Raw genomic sequence first — 15545 nt, 5'->3', positions numbered from 1 at the left:
GTATTTAACCTTGTGCTGCTGAAGCATTTACAGTAATCCGTTCAATTCAGACTCGTGGCATGTTACACAAATGTTACTCAGCCCGACCTCGTAAACTTTACAGTAAGAGTGACTCATTCAGAAATGAGACCTACATGTTGAAGGTACTGTATCTAACTTTAAACATGCATTACTTTTTAAATTTTTTATTGCCAATGTTGGATGCCAATAGATTGTAGCGTAACTAAAACCCGGACCTTCTCTTACTTTCTCTGTTGACTATTACAACCTGTGGGCCGACATTAAAGGACTCGGGACAAATTATGGGGGGTGTGATTAACCTTAATCAAGAAATCCGTTTCTGGCAGAGAGGCCTCAAAGCAAACTTCTTCCAATAGAGTCCTGCATCTCTTTTCTGTTTCAGTAACTAAAATTAGCTAAAAATTAAGTCTGCTAACGTTCGCAAACGACAGGCACCGAAACACACACACACAACACAGAGTCCACACATGCTGTTCGTCTATTACACACCTCTTGAAGCAGCAGCCAGCAGTTGGACCTTCAAGTACCACTAAGGTTTCCACTGCTCAAGCTGTTTCAGCTGCTGACTGAAGGTCTGTCCCCTGAGCTGCTGTCCGTGTTCTTCCAGGGGAAGTAATCTCTAGGCGGCAGGTAAAAGGAGGAAGGACAGCGAGGTGCACTTGCAATTCGTGTAACATCCAAGTTCACTTTCATAAGCCAACAGTCAATGTGGGTCAAAATACCAAAACAGGTTTTTATTAAACTCAGGGTTCCTAACAGCAATATTATAAAAGCAATTGAAAGTTAGAGCGTCTCGCTGCAGGGGTGTGGCGCACCAATCTGTAGGCCGTTGCGCTGGAAGTATCATATATGTGGATAACCATAACTAAGGAAGCCAAACCATTTCCCTCAGTGGAAACTTAAATTCACAGATAAAGAAATTGTGTAAATAATAAAGCCTCCACAAAAATAGCATTTTAAGTCTTGTGTGTGATTTATCTTGGCTTCATCGGAGCAGAGGAAATCTCTGCTAGTTGCTAGGCTAATTTATACAATGTAAAATGCCATAGGCATGTGCTAATAAAGTTAGCATGTTGTAATTGTTTGGAAAACGTGTTTAATATAAGACAGTTGTTTTGTCAGTGAACCTTGTGAGTTGTAATGGAGCCAAACTTTGTAACGTTACCTTTGTTAAATGTTGCTGTTGTCCCTGGCTTCATATGAGTAGAGGAAGAGTCTGCTAGCTACTAGGCTAATTTATACAATGTAAAATGCATTAGGCTTGCGCTTAAAACATTAGCATGTTGTATTTGTGGGGAAAATGTGTCCAGATAAAGACAAGAGTTTGAGCTTGAAAATGTCACTATTAAGCCATGTTTAATGTGTGTTTTGGATGTGTTTTAATCAACTAAACTTTACTAGTGTTTTGATGGTGAAACTGCAAAGTGACACAGACACACCACTGCACAAGTATAAATGCTCACAAAGGCGTAGACTATGGCGTAGGGTCTGCATAGAGCTGACACACAAGGATAAATACAGCTTTAGCCACTGTTGTGGCTGATGCAGGTGCTCACTCACGGCCACAGAGGATGCTGACTGCAGTTCACTTAACAGCTTCAGAGAAAGGTGTTTTTAAAAGCAAGGATTTTCTGAAAGCTACATAGAGAACCTTAAAATTGCCATCACATTAAAGTAAGTGGGTGAATGTCTGAGAGAGGCTTATGATTTATGTTCTTTCATACAGCCCTCTATAGGTAGACAGGAGAATATATACTCACCACATGTGATCACAAAGAGGTTTCACTCAAGGGGTGCACACTTCAGAATTCACATTGTAGCTGTGAAATGGTTTGAGAAACTTCCAGAGTTTTTGACCTTCTAGCACTCACAGATTCATGAGGCAGCGCTATTGATTTAAACAGGTGTAAAGGCCCTTCCCCTGCCAAGGAAATTTAATCATGTCAGAGGGCCACCGGGTTATTGCACACGACACTGTCAGTGACACCATAGGACACTTTTATGTCACAGGGGCTAGACAATATTAATTTTACTTTCACCTTCTATTCCGTGGAGGAAGCGGTGGTGTGGAGATCCACGGCAGCTTCCTGAGAGAACGCCACCAAAAGTGAAGCACCCAAAAAGAGGTTAATAAGAACATTTCATTCTTGGAAATATCTATGAAGTGCTCGAACGAGCCGCAGATTCACATTCAGCTCATATTCTGACTTAATATATTCAGGATCTGTGCTCATCCTCCTTGAGAAATCCAATGATAGAGTTCTTTACTCTGTTGACTAAGCTAATTAAGTTTTTAAAAAATACTCTACGTTTCATAATCAAAGCAACACTGTGATTAATTTCAATTAAACAGAGAGCGTGCTTCCTCAAATCACCGTCATCTCGGTCTAACTGTTAAATGTCTTATATAATCAATATGTTATACGATTAGGTGCAGTTATACTTCAAAGTCATTTGAGGTCCACAAGTTTCTCCCCTGTGTGTGTGTGTGTGTGTGTGTGTGTGTACTCATAGGTGAGCATGCTCAGACTAAGTTCAATCCCTTTTGTGAATGGCTGATTATCACAATCTGTAGCTTAAGTTCAGGGGGAGCAGCAGCGTTAAGTCCTTCAGAGTGAGCGAAAAGACGAGGGGGAAGGAGTCGGCATGGCCCAGAAAAATAACTGTAAGTTGATGTTCTGATTATGTTAATATTTTATGCCTTCTTTTTTTTTTCCAAGTAAGCGAGCTGATTACGAACAAGAGCGCTAATAAGACAGCTAGGGTGCGAATGAATGGCACTACTAACATGCCTAGATGACACGTAACACATTTCCCTGAAACTAAAGACCTTTTGTTTGTTGCGTCAGTGTTCTCACCTTGCTTTGATTTTCATTTGTTGGCACTTTTGAGGCTTATTGTATTGCATCTCACAATGATCACCACTCTTGAAATCTTAAAAAAAAAAAAAAAAAAAAAAGAAACAGTGCAGTTAATAATTGTAATTGCGATTTTCACCCCAGGTTGTCACAAGCAATGCCAGGCTTTATATTCATGTGGAATAGAGTTAAATTAGAAATGAAAAGGGTTAGATTCTGTAAGAGCTGTATTGATTCTTTTTTTTTTTTTTGCCTGCAACAACAAGTTACGTGAGCGTGTTGAGCCCATTGTGAAATCCTGCAGGAATTTCTTATTGCAACAAGAGGCAGATTAGTCTCACTGAGCTCTCACTCTCCCCCTTTCTTTCTCTCCCTCTCTAACACACAGTTCAGTTCTCCATCAGGGAATATAGACCCTCAGATGAACATGTGGTCATGTCGCTGTTTCGCAACGGGATACAGGAACATGTATACCCGGCTTTCTTCAAGGCCTTGAGCCACCCAGACCATGTTGGCATTGCTCTGAGCATTTCTGTGGCAGGCTATGTGCTGGGAGGCAGCTCCTACTTCCAAGCTTTACTCTTTGGCAGTGCATGGGCTGGCCTCCTTTATTACTGCTGCCACGAAATCTACGAAGGCTACATGACGAGGAGGCTGAGCGCAGACATGGCTGACATTCCAGCCAACTACCTGGAAAACCCAGATAACGGCTTCTGGGTGGCAGAGGCAGACGTCAACGGAGAGTCGAAGGTGGTGGGGATGGTGGCGGTGACGGGGAAAAGTGGAGGGGAGGAGGATGAGAGGTTTGATGACAGGAATGGAGGAGCAATGGGAGGAGGAGGTGCAGAGTTTGCCCAAGATGCCGGTGATGGGAGTTATGGCGAGATGTCCCACATGGTTGTGGCCTTTTCATGGCGCCGCAAAAGCCTGGGTTTACAGCTGACGAGGAAGGCTCTTGATTTCTGCAAAGAGCGGGGATACGCCCGTCTGGTCCTGGATGTCAGCTCGCCACAGACGACGGCCATCTCCCTGTACCAAAAATGTGGCTTTGTTCAAACAGCATCCCATAATAACACACACGCTAATCGCTTGTTCTCCAAACTGGCCAGAATAAATGTGATGCGAATGGAAAAGTTCATTTGATGGACTTTAGACCTCAGCACCTGATACAACCTCAACTGTACATTAAAGCAGGATTTATACTTGTGCGTCAGCTCTATGCAAAACCTACGCTGTAGCCTACGCTGTTGTGATCATTTATACTTGAGCGGTGGTGTGTCTGTGTCACTCTGCAGTTACACCTTCAAAACACTAGTCAGTGGCAGGGTTTATGTGAAGTGCTGTAAAGTTTAGCAGATTCAAAACACACATTAAACACACATTAAACATGGCTTAATAGAGACAATTTCAAACACAAGTACACAAATCAGCTTCACTATAACTCGCAGCATTCACAGACAAACACTTGTCTTTATCTGGACACATTTTCCCCACAAATACAACATGCTAATGTTATTAGCACAAGCCTATGGCATTTTTCACTGTATAAATTAGCCTAGCAGCTAGCAGACTTTTCCTCTACTCATATGAAGCCAGGGACAACAGCAACATTTAACAAAGGTAACATTACAAAATTCAGCTCCATTACAGCTCACAAGGTTCACTGACAAAACAACTGTCTTATACTAAACATGTTTTCCAAGCATGCTAAAGTCATTAGCACAAGCCTATGGCATTTTACATTGTATAAATTAGCCTAGCAACTAGCAGAGATTTCCTCTGCTCCTATGAAGCCAGGATAAATCACACACAAGACTTAAAATGCTATTTTTGTGGAGGCTTTATTGTCTTCTCAATTTATTGTTTCTTATCTGTGAGATAAAAGTAAATAAAAGCTTTGTTTCCACTGAGGGAAATGGTTTCAGCTTACAGAAATAAACAGGACCGCACCACAATGTGTAGTTACATTTCTGGGGAGGTGTACGTCAGGCTACGGTGTAAGGTACGGTGTAGGATGACGAAGAGCCCACACCGTAGGTACAGCGTTGATTTGACGCGGAAGTATAAATCCCGCATAAAAATGAGACCGCCCTCCTTCAAAATATGACCACATAGGTCGTTTTTACAAGCAGAAATTACAACCCATATTTACATTTTTTGTTAGGTGGCAACCTCGAGTGGTGGTGGTAATTATTGTAGGAGCAAAAATTCAGGGGTAATATAGAGAGTGACAAAGTCCGCTTTGGGCTGGAGGGAGGGGATGGATCAAACAAGCACAGGACTTTTATCAGGAGACCAGTGTTTGTGTCCCATGTGAAACCAAACGTCAACGTTGACTGATTTTAACAAACACACAGTGTTGTATGTGACATATGTCATGAGATACGTCATGTTATGTTACCGTAGGTTTTTTTTTTTTTTTTTTTTAAAACCTTACCATGTAATTTTGGTGCAAGGTGAGCCTTTCACGGTAAAACCACATTTTTACAACTATCATTGATATACGAGCTATTCTGTCGTCCACTGTTAGGGACACTAATTTAGGAAACGCTCCTGTGGGTTGTATTCAGAGGTAGGAACGTACAGCCTATGTGGTCACACGGGTTGGAGGACTTGTTATGTATCTGTTAATTTATGCTTCTTGTCTCATTTAATGCAGAAATCTCTTTGTTGTGTCATACTCAGTCACTCATATTTCCAGCTCACGGTAGTTTGAAAAAGATACATTAAATTTCATGTTTTTCCACAGAGCAGCATTAATGATCCCAGTTTCTTTGTATTTCTTCTTGCCTTGATGTATTATGTATACACCTGCACCCCTGACAGTTCATTGCCCACAACCATGGAAAACAATAAGACAATTAGTTAACTTCTCTGGTTAACTCAAATTAATTTATAATTTGTACATGGAGGGACAGTACATCTCAATAAGTTGTTGTATTGAATTAATTATCGGACATTGAACAGAACAAACTATATCCACATTCAGTTATCTATTGTTCTCCTGTCCACTGAGGAATATAAAAATATATGTGAGAAAGGAGAAATTAAGTCATTTGGAAGCAGGAGAACTTTCTTTTTAAGCCTCTTTCCAGGGAGAAGCTGAATCCCTCTGCCTCAGAGGAATTAATGCCAGCTGACTTCTAAGACCTCACAACTCTTTGCTTAAAATACCAATGAAAAATGCAATAGTATCAGGACATTGGGAGGTTTAAAATTCTTTGGGGCTAAAAGAGCTCGCTCTGTGTGTGTGTGTGTGTGTGTGTGTGTGTGTGTGGCATAAAAAGAGGATAAAGAGTTCAGTTTAACGCAATGCATTGAGGTCATCATACACAAGGCAAAGATTATCGACACCAAACAATGGAGAAAAAGTTAAGTGTATCCATATTGGTGGTCTTATGACACATGGGAGGAGGGACTGGACAGAGTTGAGGTGAAAGGGTCGTGAGAATTACTCTGTAATGACAAAGAAACTGACAGTTGGCCACTATTTCCTGTAAGTAATGAATAGTTTTGGAGCTCCAGATAAGGAACAAATTAGACATTAGCTTGGCACTCATATATTGGCACTCCAGCTATATGTGTAAACTGTTAACACGGTCTTATCCCATGTCATCACATATTGCCACTTTGTCAGTGGACTTTTAGGTCTACATATTATGGGGCAGGTATCCAGTGCATCTGCTGTTGGCATTCTGGGATGTCACAACCAACGCTGGGACATCAACGAAAGCACACAGTTACTTCATGGTTTGACCCTACATTAATACAGAAAGCAAACAGCGGGCTCCTGGGTAGAAGTCTAGGGTTGTTTGAACCATCCACCAACCCTATAGGGACCAGCCAGCTCCTTAAATTATGTTGTTACTGGCAGTGTTTCCAACATACCATCATCCTTGGACACGTGTGTTAATGTGTGTGTGACGTAGTGTAAAAGCGCTCTAAGTGGTCGGAAGACTAGAAAGGCGCTATACAAGAGCAGTCCCTTCATATGACCGCAACAGGTACAGTCCAGCTGCATTATGAACTAACACTGTCCATCCGTGTATCATACTGCTGTGACAGGCTCCATCTGGTTGACCGACGGCATATCATAACACCACAAAGGATTCTGTCCGGCTGCGTTGCAAACTGACGCTGCCAGACGGTGAAAGGTGGACTATTGCACACAATGTGTTTTACTCAAAACCAGTGTTGTGCTAATTTACTGAAACCAACTGGTTACTGTCGGAGCCAGTTTTTTTTTTTGAGTAAATAGTGAAAGAATATTGCCATCTAGTGGTTGCCTCTGTAGACCATGTAAATAGGACTACAATTCCCACAACATCCCAGCCAATTAAGAGAGACACGTGTGCCCAGTTTGAGGCTGGAAGACGCCGAGAATAGACAGTTCTCAACCGTTTAATATTTAACATAAATCTTTAAGTTTGCTTATTGTTGTATTTGAGTTTGCCTCCTTGGACTTGTTGTAGTTTTAGGTGCTGTTTAGGCCTGTTTTCTTTTTACTAATGTGTGTTTGAACAGCACTGATTCATTTTGATTAACACACGAGCCACTGGACCTCAAGCCAGCCTGACAAAGCCAAACAAGTCACCACAACCGTGAGTAAAGCAAGCCAAATAACTTGAAAGATAATGCGTTGGAAATGTCGTTAAATACAAGGCAACTAAAGCTGTTTGTAGAGGACATACAGAAGAATCCGCAACAATTACAAGTTATGTCTCTCAAAGGTAATGAATTACTTACCATTTACTGCATATAAAAGCAATTAGTTACCAAGGAAAGTAACTTTTGTCTTACATTTAAATATCTGCTTCAATTCTCTTATTAATGTCCACATAGCTAGATAATTTTAGTGTTGCTGTGGCACAGTGTGGGACACGGCAGCTGTCAGATTTTATCGGTAATTGTACCCATTATCATTATGATGAAAAGTAAATTGTGGAACAATAAGACACAAAAGATATGATTTGATAGGCCTATTTATCGTATCCGTGGCAGGTCTTCAAATTAAGCACCACAAGTCAGTTAATAATACTCTTGGCAGGGTAAACTGGAATAAGAAGTGTTTCTCAGACATTTAACAGTAATTTCTTATCACAGCAGGCCTGATGGAATAAAAGTAATGAAAGTTATTAACAAAAATATACAGAAGAGGCTTAAAGAGGAACTACGCCCATTTTCAAATTTCATACATTATTCGTATAGTCCACGACAGTCCAAAAATAATAGTCAGCATGAACAACTCTCCCAGATCCAAGATCTAGAGTGCTAAAAGTCAAATTTTTGATGTTACAGGGTGTAAAGTCTGGAGCTGCTCCATAGACAGTGAATTGTAAAACATGTTCTAGATGACACTGAGAGCACCCAGGGGAATGTTCTGAGTATATGGGAACATTTTCTGTTTCAAAGTTGAGAACACTACGGTATAAACAGCTCATTTGTGTATAAACAAACAATCTGTGGGTCCACAAAATCAGGCTCCCATTTATTGTCTATGTAGCAGCTTCAGACCTTATACCGTTGAGACTTACCTATGATTTCTGGATTAGGGTGCTGTCAGACCTAGAGTCGTCTCCTTTGGTCTGAATCAAGGTCTAATTTTGTTCCAAAGTTGTATAATCGCCTCGAGTTGGTTTGTGTTCTCACGGCAGCATTTACAAGCGGACCAGAAAAAATGTCTTGTGTGAGAAAGCTGCTCTTGATTGGTCAGAATTTCCATGTGGGAAAAATCCAGGAAGTAAAGCAAACGTTGAAGAAGAGTACACTTGCAAGATAAATGTGACATTTTCTAATGTCACAATGGAGGGACAACTACATAGGCTGATTTTAGCGCTGCTCATCGTGGACTGTATTGCTGTTCATTTTAGTCAAACCATACAGTTTGAAAACGAGGCGCGGCTCCAACTAGAAAACAATGTTTTGATGCATTGGATGTGCTGAATGTGCATATTAAGGCAGTACAGGAGGAGGTGCACATTAATAATCCTCCAGGACTGTAACATGCTCATGTTTAACACAAACAATGTGTCAAGTGACTGCAGTTACATCAGATCCACACATAGACCTAAACTCACAACTGTAGGCTTAATGTGTTCCTGATCTTGAGGGAGAAAAATATTGTCTATTAATGTCGACATTTCCAGAAAATCAAGCTTTAATTACCTGAACTGTTGGCCATTGTGTGCAGGAACAATAAGATGCTAATTGATGGATTGCATGATTAATGCCATTTCCTGCACCGCCGTGAGGTTGGGTGAGTGATACGCTGGTCGACTGGTGGGTTAGGCGGCTTTCCAAGAGATGTCAGGTTATTAATAACTTACAGAAATATTGTGTGCAATAGTCCATCTTCAACCTGCTGTTCCTCCCCTACCTCTGTCTCTGTCTCTCAAAGGCACACAAGACAGCGAGACTGAACTGTTTGTCTGCTATGATCAAGACAAAAGTAATAAGATAAGAGCCCATTTAAATTTCAGTAACTGCAATATTTATTTGTAAGGACCGTAAAACTTAAATTTGGCGAGAGTATAAAAATAAGTCTCTGAATAACATAAATTATGTGTTATGTTATGACACAACATCACTTTATCCTGTTAAAACAATTATCATAACTTATATTATTTTTTATGAAAAATCCTTTTGATTCTTTTGATCAGTGGACCCTTACAGCCTAAAGGAATATGAATAATTTACCAGGTAGTCAAGGAATGGACACATATTCTGACTTTCTGTCAGCTTTATAGGAATGGAGTCACCACTTTTTTTTTTCATCATGCCGGTAAATCTGAATGATTTACAGTCTTCTCTGGTGCTCATAGTTTCAGGAAAATGAAACTGAACCGAGCTAACAATGTGTAGCATCTCCATATTGACAAAAGTTTAAACATTTATTTGTATGTGTGATCTAAACAGCTAACAAACGTTACCTCAAGTGGGTGGTCAACAGTCTCGTTTTATACATCCAAATAACTTTTAAACAAACTGCTTGGCAACCAGACCAGGCGTCTAATTGACCTATGGCTAAGCCCTTCCACTCACTCGGACAAACTATCAACATTCAGTGACCTGGTGGTATGGCAGGTGTCACAGTACATGGCATTTCACAGGAGGCAATTGATGATTTTTGGGGACATAACGATCAAATGTCATTGAGAAGTAACCAAAAGGGCCTAAACTACACATTGGAGGGATATATTCATCATTTTATTGTTGAGAAGGTCGATGAAAAGCTTAAATTACATGCTAAAATTTACAGGTCACAGTGTACGCTTGTGAACCGCATCTGGTTGCCGTCACCATCAAAGACAACAAGTTAAAGTGCCACTGAAGTTAAGGTTTTTGGCTCAGAATATGAGAAAAGGATAACGGCCTTTTTACCATCTTTACCAAGAGTGTCTCTCCGTTAGTTTGGTGCTACAGTATTTACACTGAATCATTCAGCATAACGTTTGCCAACCTTTGTTATCTCTGCCATTACAGATAAGTTAATGAAGCTAAGCTCCAGAAGTTAACGTTAGCTTAACTAGAGCCCTTTGGACAACAGCTAACAATGATGTACGATCACCAAAGTACAAAACTAGAACAAAATAGGCTAATGAACTCCCAGCAAACAAGGTGACATGATGAACAACGCAGCTAGGAGCTAACGTTAGGCTAACTTTAGCTAACGTTAGCTAGAGATGTTAAAGATAACTTTATATTTCTTTCCAGCAAAGTGACAATATGTTGCCTCAAACACAATGTTGACTTACCTTAGAACAGATGTAGACATCATTGTTAATCTTATTCACGTTGAGTTGATGTTGTGGTCTAACGTTACCACACAACTTTATCCAAAGGAGACACTTTTCTCGGTTGAGATGTGGTTTAAAGTGTAAAAAATACACCTGGTCGCCCAGCCTCTCAGGATACCTTGTGTTGGAGTTGCATGTACCCCATGCACACCGTTTGACCATTTTTAAACTTCAAATCTCCAAAAAAGCTCATAAAACCGAACAAAACTGACTTTCTGTAATGCATTTCAATGGATGTCCAGGCAGAGAATGTCCGAGTGTATGGGAATGGCTATACGCACTGTGATTGGCTCATCGCGTTTGAAGGCAGGACTTAGCCATAGGTCAATTGTGACAGGCCTTTATTGGTCTAAATGTATAGCTACACCAGGCTATTAAGAAAGGACTGAGCATTTGATTGGGACTAGGCTTGTATTTAAAGTTTTATGGTAATTAGAAACTGTAAATTAATTAGTTACATGCCAGACGTACTGGAATTAAGCCCAACAATGTTATGATTGCTGATTTTCACTTCAACCTGTGCATCACATGACCAGCCCACTGTCATTCCTAGGTTGTCAAATATTGATGTATGTGCATGTGACATCAATGCCAAAGGCAGCCTTTAGCTTCTATATGAGACACACAAGGTTTTCAGGTAACTCCAATATAAACCCATCCACAGCAGCACTTGATGTAGTTTAAAGAGCAAGAAAGTCTGTGTAGGGTGGGAGGGCGGCAGAGTGGATTGGTCAAACAAAACCAAACTTTCACCCAGGAGACAACGGTTCGTGTGCCTTGTGAAACTAAGTCATTGTTTTTTAACACTTTATGTAACCTGTGTAACTCAAGTACTCACGTTCCGTATGAAACAAAATGTCACTGTTGTTTTAACATAACGCAACGTAATTTTTGTACGCACTGACATCAATAGAGCAGCACGGTGGTGAAGTGGTTAGCATTGTCACCTCACAGTAAGAGGGTTCCTGTTTCAAACCCGTGGTTTGGGGTTCAAACTCTGGGGTAGGGGAGCCCCTCTGTTTAGAGTTCACACGTTATCTCTGTGTCAGCATGGGTTTTCTCCAGGTGCTCCAGCTTCCTCCCACAGTCCAAAGACATGCAGGTTAGTTGGTGACTCTAAATTGTCCGTAGGTGTGAATGTGAGTGTGAATGGTCTCTATGTGTCAGTCCTGTGATAGTCTGGTGACCTGTCCAGGGTGAACCCTGCCTCTCGCCCAATGTCAGCCCCCTGCGGTTATGGAAATGGACGAACTGACATCAAGTTAGTCAAGTTACGTTACATAACAAACATACTTATTTTAACCCAACAACCCAATCTCTATCTCTAACTAAGTAGTTTTGTTGCCTAAACCTGACTGCAACTGTTTTGCAACATTATCCATATGTCACAATGTGTTTCAGCCATGCAACACATAGATCTGCTAATGGGCACCCTGTGTGTCACTGTCTGACACTGAGGGGAGTTACAAAGTGTTGACATTTGACAACCTTGGAAGACAGCAGGTTGCCATGACACACTCATCGGGGAAAGATCTTGTGATGTGTGACGATCTGATGCCAATCAGTCAGGTACGTAGTGTGAAAAACAACAAAGACTTCAAGACTCCCAATTGCGAGACAGGAAGTTGTGTGGTGTGAACAGTACAGCTATCTGACGACTTCGAAAGGCGTGTAGTGTAAACTTAGCTTAGGGAGCTTCCTGTCAACTATAGCGCCTGATGCCAGCAGGATATTGTCTTAATAAACCTGGTGTCAGCTGTAGGCACTGTGCAGCATCAGCTAAACAACACAGAGATACAGATTTCTTAACCTTCATTGCCTCAGAAATCCCCCAAAAGGTGATTTAGAATTTCCAAAATATTATCAGCACCACGCAGTACCTGCTTATCTTGAAAGAGTGTGTGTCCATGGTAAGTCTACATAAAGGGAAAACATCAAGCAACCAGTGTGCGCAGTGACAGGTGTGGCCTAAATGAGTTTCAAGAGAAAGTACTGTATGGATAGAGCAGCTTGGCACTGACACACACACACACACACACACACACACACACACACCGTCAAAGGCCCTCGGGCATCAATCATTCCTGCTGAGGCCGTCAGAAAAAAATTAGGCAGGTGGCCAGCAGGCAGGTGCTGAACTAGCCAGAGGAAGATGAGCCTTAATGCTGGCCAACCTGTTGTCATCCTCACACAATTACCAGTACAATTGGCCTCAAGGTAATGACAGCTTGATTGTAATTCCGCTCATACACATGCTCCACGGATGAGTCAGTTGCCATTTTGGGGATATGTTAGGGGAGAAAGCTTTGCAAACAGTCTCAAAAAAGTCAAAATTGCTGCAGCAACAGCGTCTATAAAAAGTATTTACCCCCCTCAGATGTTTTCATGTTTTACTGCCTCACAACATTGAATCAAAGTAGATTTAATGTGCCTCTTTTGGCACTGATCAACAGAATAAGACCCTCTTTGTCAAAGTGAAAACAAATCTCTCTCTGCATAAGTATTCACCCCGTCCAAGTCAGTAATTAGTAGATGCACCTTTGGCAGCAAACACAGCACGTCTGGGTGCTGCAAATTTCCCCCCTTCTTCTCTACAAAACTGCCTGAGCTCTGTCAGGTTGCAGGGGGATCGTGAGCGAACAGCCTTTTTCAAGTCCAGCCACAAACTCTCGACTGGATTGAGATCTGGCTCGGATCTGACTCAGTCCCTCTAGGACGTTGACATTGTTGTTTTTAATTTGTTCCCATGTAGCTGCGGCTTTCCAGACACGTGTTTTATTGCCACAATCAGTTAAAACTCCTTGTCTGCACACAGGTGATCTCCATTTTACTAATTATGTGACTTCTAAAACCAAATGGCTGCATCAGTAATGACTCAGGTGTGCCTTTTTATACGAGGTGAATACTTCACTTTGACATTAAACAGTCGTTTTCTGTCGAATAGTGTCAAAAAAGTAATGCTAAATCTTATTTGATTCGATGTTGTAAAACAATAAAACATTAAAACTTTCAGGCAGGGTGAAATACAGTGTGAAATTTCAATTTTTCATGGATCCATGCATGCAACAGCTGAGAGATAATTGGATTTATTAGCATAATGAAATACTTAATGAGTGTTGGTACTGACTTTAGAGGAAAACTTTTGAGAAAAAAATAGTTCTGTTGTGTTTGTTTATGTCATTCTGTCTCATGCAGGGTTCACACTACACAACATTTTTGTCTGTTCCAACAATCAGTATGTCAGATTATGAGATTATGAAGTCATAAAACTGTGCCATGACTCAGCCAACAGACAATCAAACATGCTAGACTATCTGATGGAATGTTGCGAGGCGTCCCAGACGTGGTGTCAGTTGTCGCCTACTATGACACACTACACGAGATGAAATAATGGATTATCGTGTATAACACTCATTGTGTTCAAAATCCGAGCCAACACTGTGTCAGGCTATAATCAGGCTGATATTGTGTAGTGTGAACCCAGCATTACTCTCTAGTTTGGTGTCGAAGGTATACATAAAAAAACTTTTAGGGCTGGGGTAGTATGAAGTTATTACAGTATACCAGGGTATTGAGAAATCCAAACAATTATTATTCTATTGGCCATAAGTAATTAAACCCAGCAAAACTTGTCTACGGTAGATAGGCTAATCAGACCCTCCAGGATGGGTGCCATGCCATTGTTCTGTTGCTCCATTAGTCCAAAAAATGTCCCATTGGACCTGAAGTCCATTTCTCTGACAGCCCATTATACCAAAAACAGCCACTGCTCCAAAGTCCCGTTAGCTTTAATTTCACAGGGGCTTTTGAGCCACCAAGGCTGGGTATTTTTGCCAACGCTTCTTGGCGTTTTCCAGCAGCATTTGAGCCCCCAAGTTCTGTTCCTGCTTTTTCTGCAACCTTTGTGCCAACAAATGTTGGTGTTTTGAGCCAAAGCATGATCTTTACCTAACCATAACCAAGTGGTTATAGGTCGGTATGTACAGCTATGTTGACAAATGTTACATATCTGTGACATACAGTAATGTACAATGCAAACATTTTTTCTGGCGAATTGTAGAGAAACATGAATTTGGAGCTATGGCTGTTTGTTTTTGGCATAATGGGCTGACAGAGGAATGGGCTTTCGGTCCATTGGGACATTTTTGGACTACCGGGGCTTCGGAATTTTGGGCTATTTAAACAATGGGCGATCGCAACAGTTAAAGGAAAATCAACCAATCCCTGTGAATTCTACACAGCCTTGCAATTTTGTCCATCCATCCATCCATTTTCTAACCGCTTATCCTCTTGAGGGTCACGGGGGGCTGGAGCCTATCCCAGCTGACATTGGGTGAGAGGCAGGGTACACCCTGAACAGGTCACCAGACTATCACAGGGCTGACACATAGAGACAGACAACCATTCACACTCACATTCACAATTTAGAGTCACCAATTAGGCTATCCCCAACCTAAATGTCTTTGGACTATGGGAGGAAGCTGGAGTACCCAGAGAAAACCCACGCTGACACAGAGAGAACACACAAACTCCACACAGAAGGGCTCCCCAACCCCACACCTGGGATCGAACCAGGAGCCCTCTTGCTGTGAGGCGACAGTGCTAACCAGAGATGGGGACTCGAGTCATTGTGACTTGGACTCGAGGCGACAGTGCTAACCAGAGATGGGGACTCGAGTCATTGTGACTTGGACTCGAGTTGACTCAAGTCGCTGTTTTGATGACTTGTGACTTGACTTGACAAAAAATAAAAGACTTGAGACTTGACTCGGACTTGGAAGTTAAAGACTCGGGACTTGACTTGACTTGAGACACGATGACTTGAATGACTTGAGTGTTATTCACATCATGTTTTCAGTTTGAATATAAA

The 15545-nt window shown here is 41.3% G+C and overlaps 1 protein-coding gene across 1 annotated transcript; it reads left to right on the top strand.

Annotated features, from left to right (window-relative positions):
- The first annotated feature begins 2580 nt into the window (after positions 1–2580).
- LOC126403508 (N-acetyltransferase family 8 member 3) lies at positions 2581–5630 on the top strand. The gene is made up of 2 exons (XM_050066235.1): positions 2581–2686; positions 3268–5630. The coding sequence occupies exons 1-2, from the start codon at positions 2668–2670 to the stop codon at positions 4020–4022; spliced, it is 774 nt and encodes a 257-aa protein (XP_049922192.1). The 5' UTR covers positions 2581–2667; the 3' UTR covers positions 4023–5630.
- The last annotated feature ends 9915 nt before the right edge of the window (positions 5631–15545 follow it).

This window comes from Epinephelus moara, chromosome 16 (genome assembly GCF_006386435.1).
Source record: "Epinephelus moara isolate mb chromosome 16, YSFRI_EMoa_1.0, whole genome shotgun sequence".
In the NCBI taxonomy this organism is placed as follows: domain Eukaryota; kingdom Metazoa; phylum Chordata; class Actinopteri; order Perciformes; family Serranidae; genus Epinephelus; species Epinephelus moara.
This window is presented reverse-complemented; position numbering and strand designations above follow the sequence as displayed.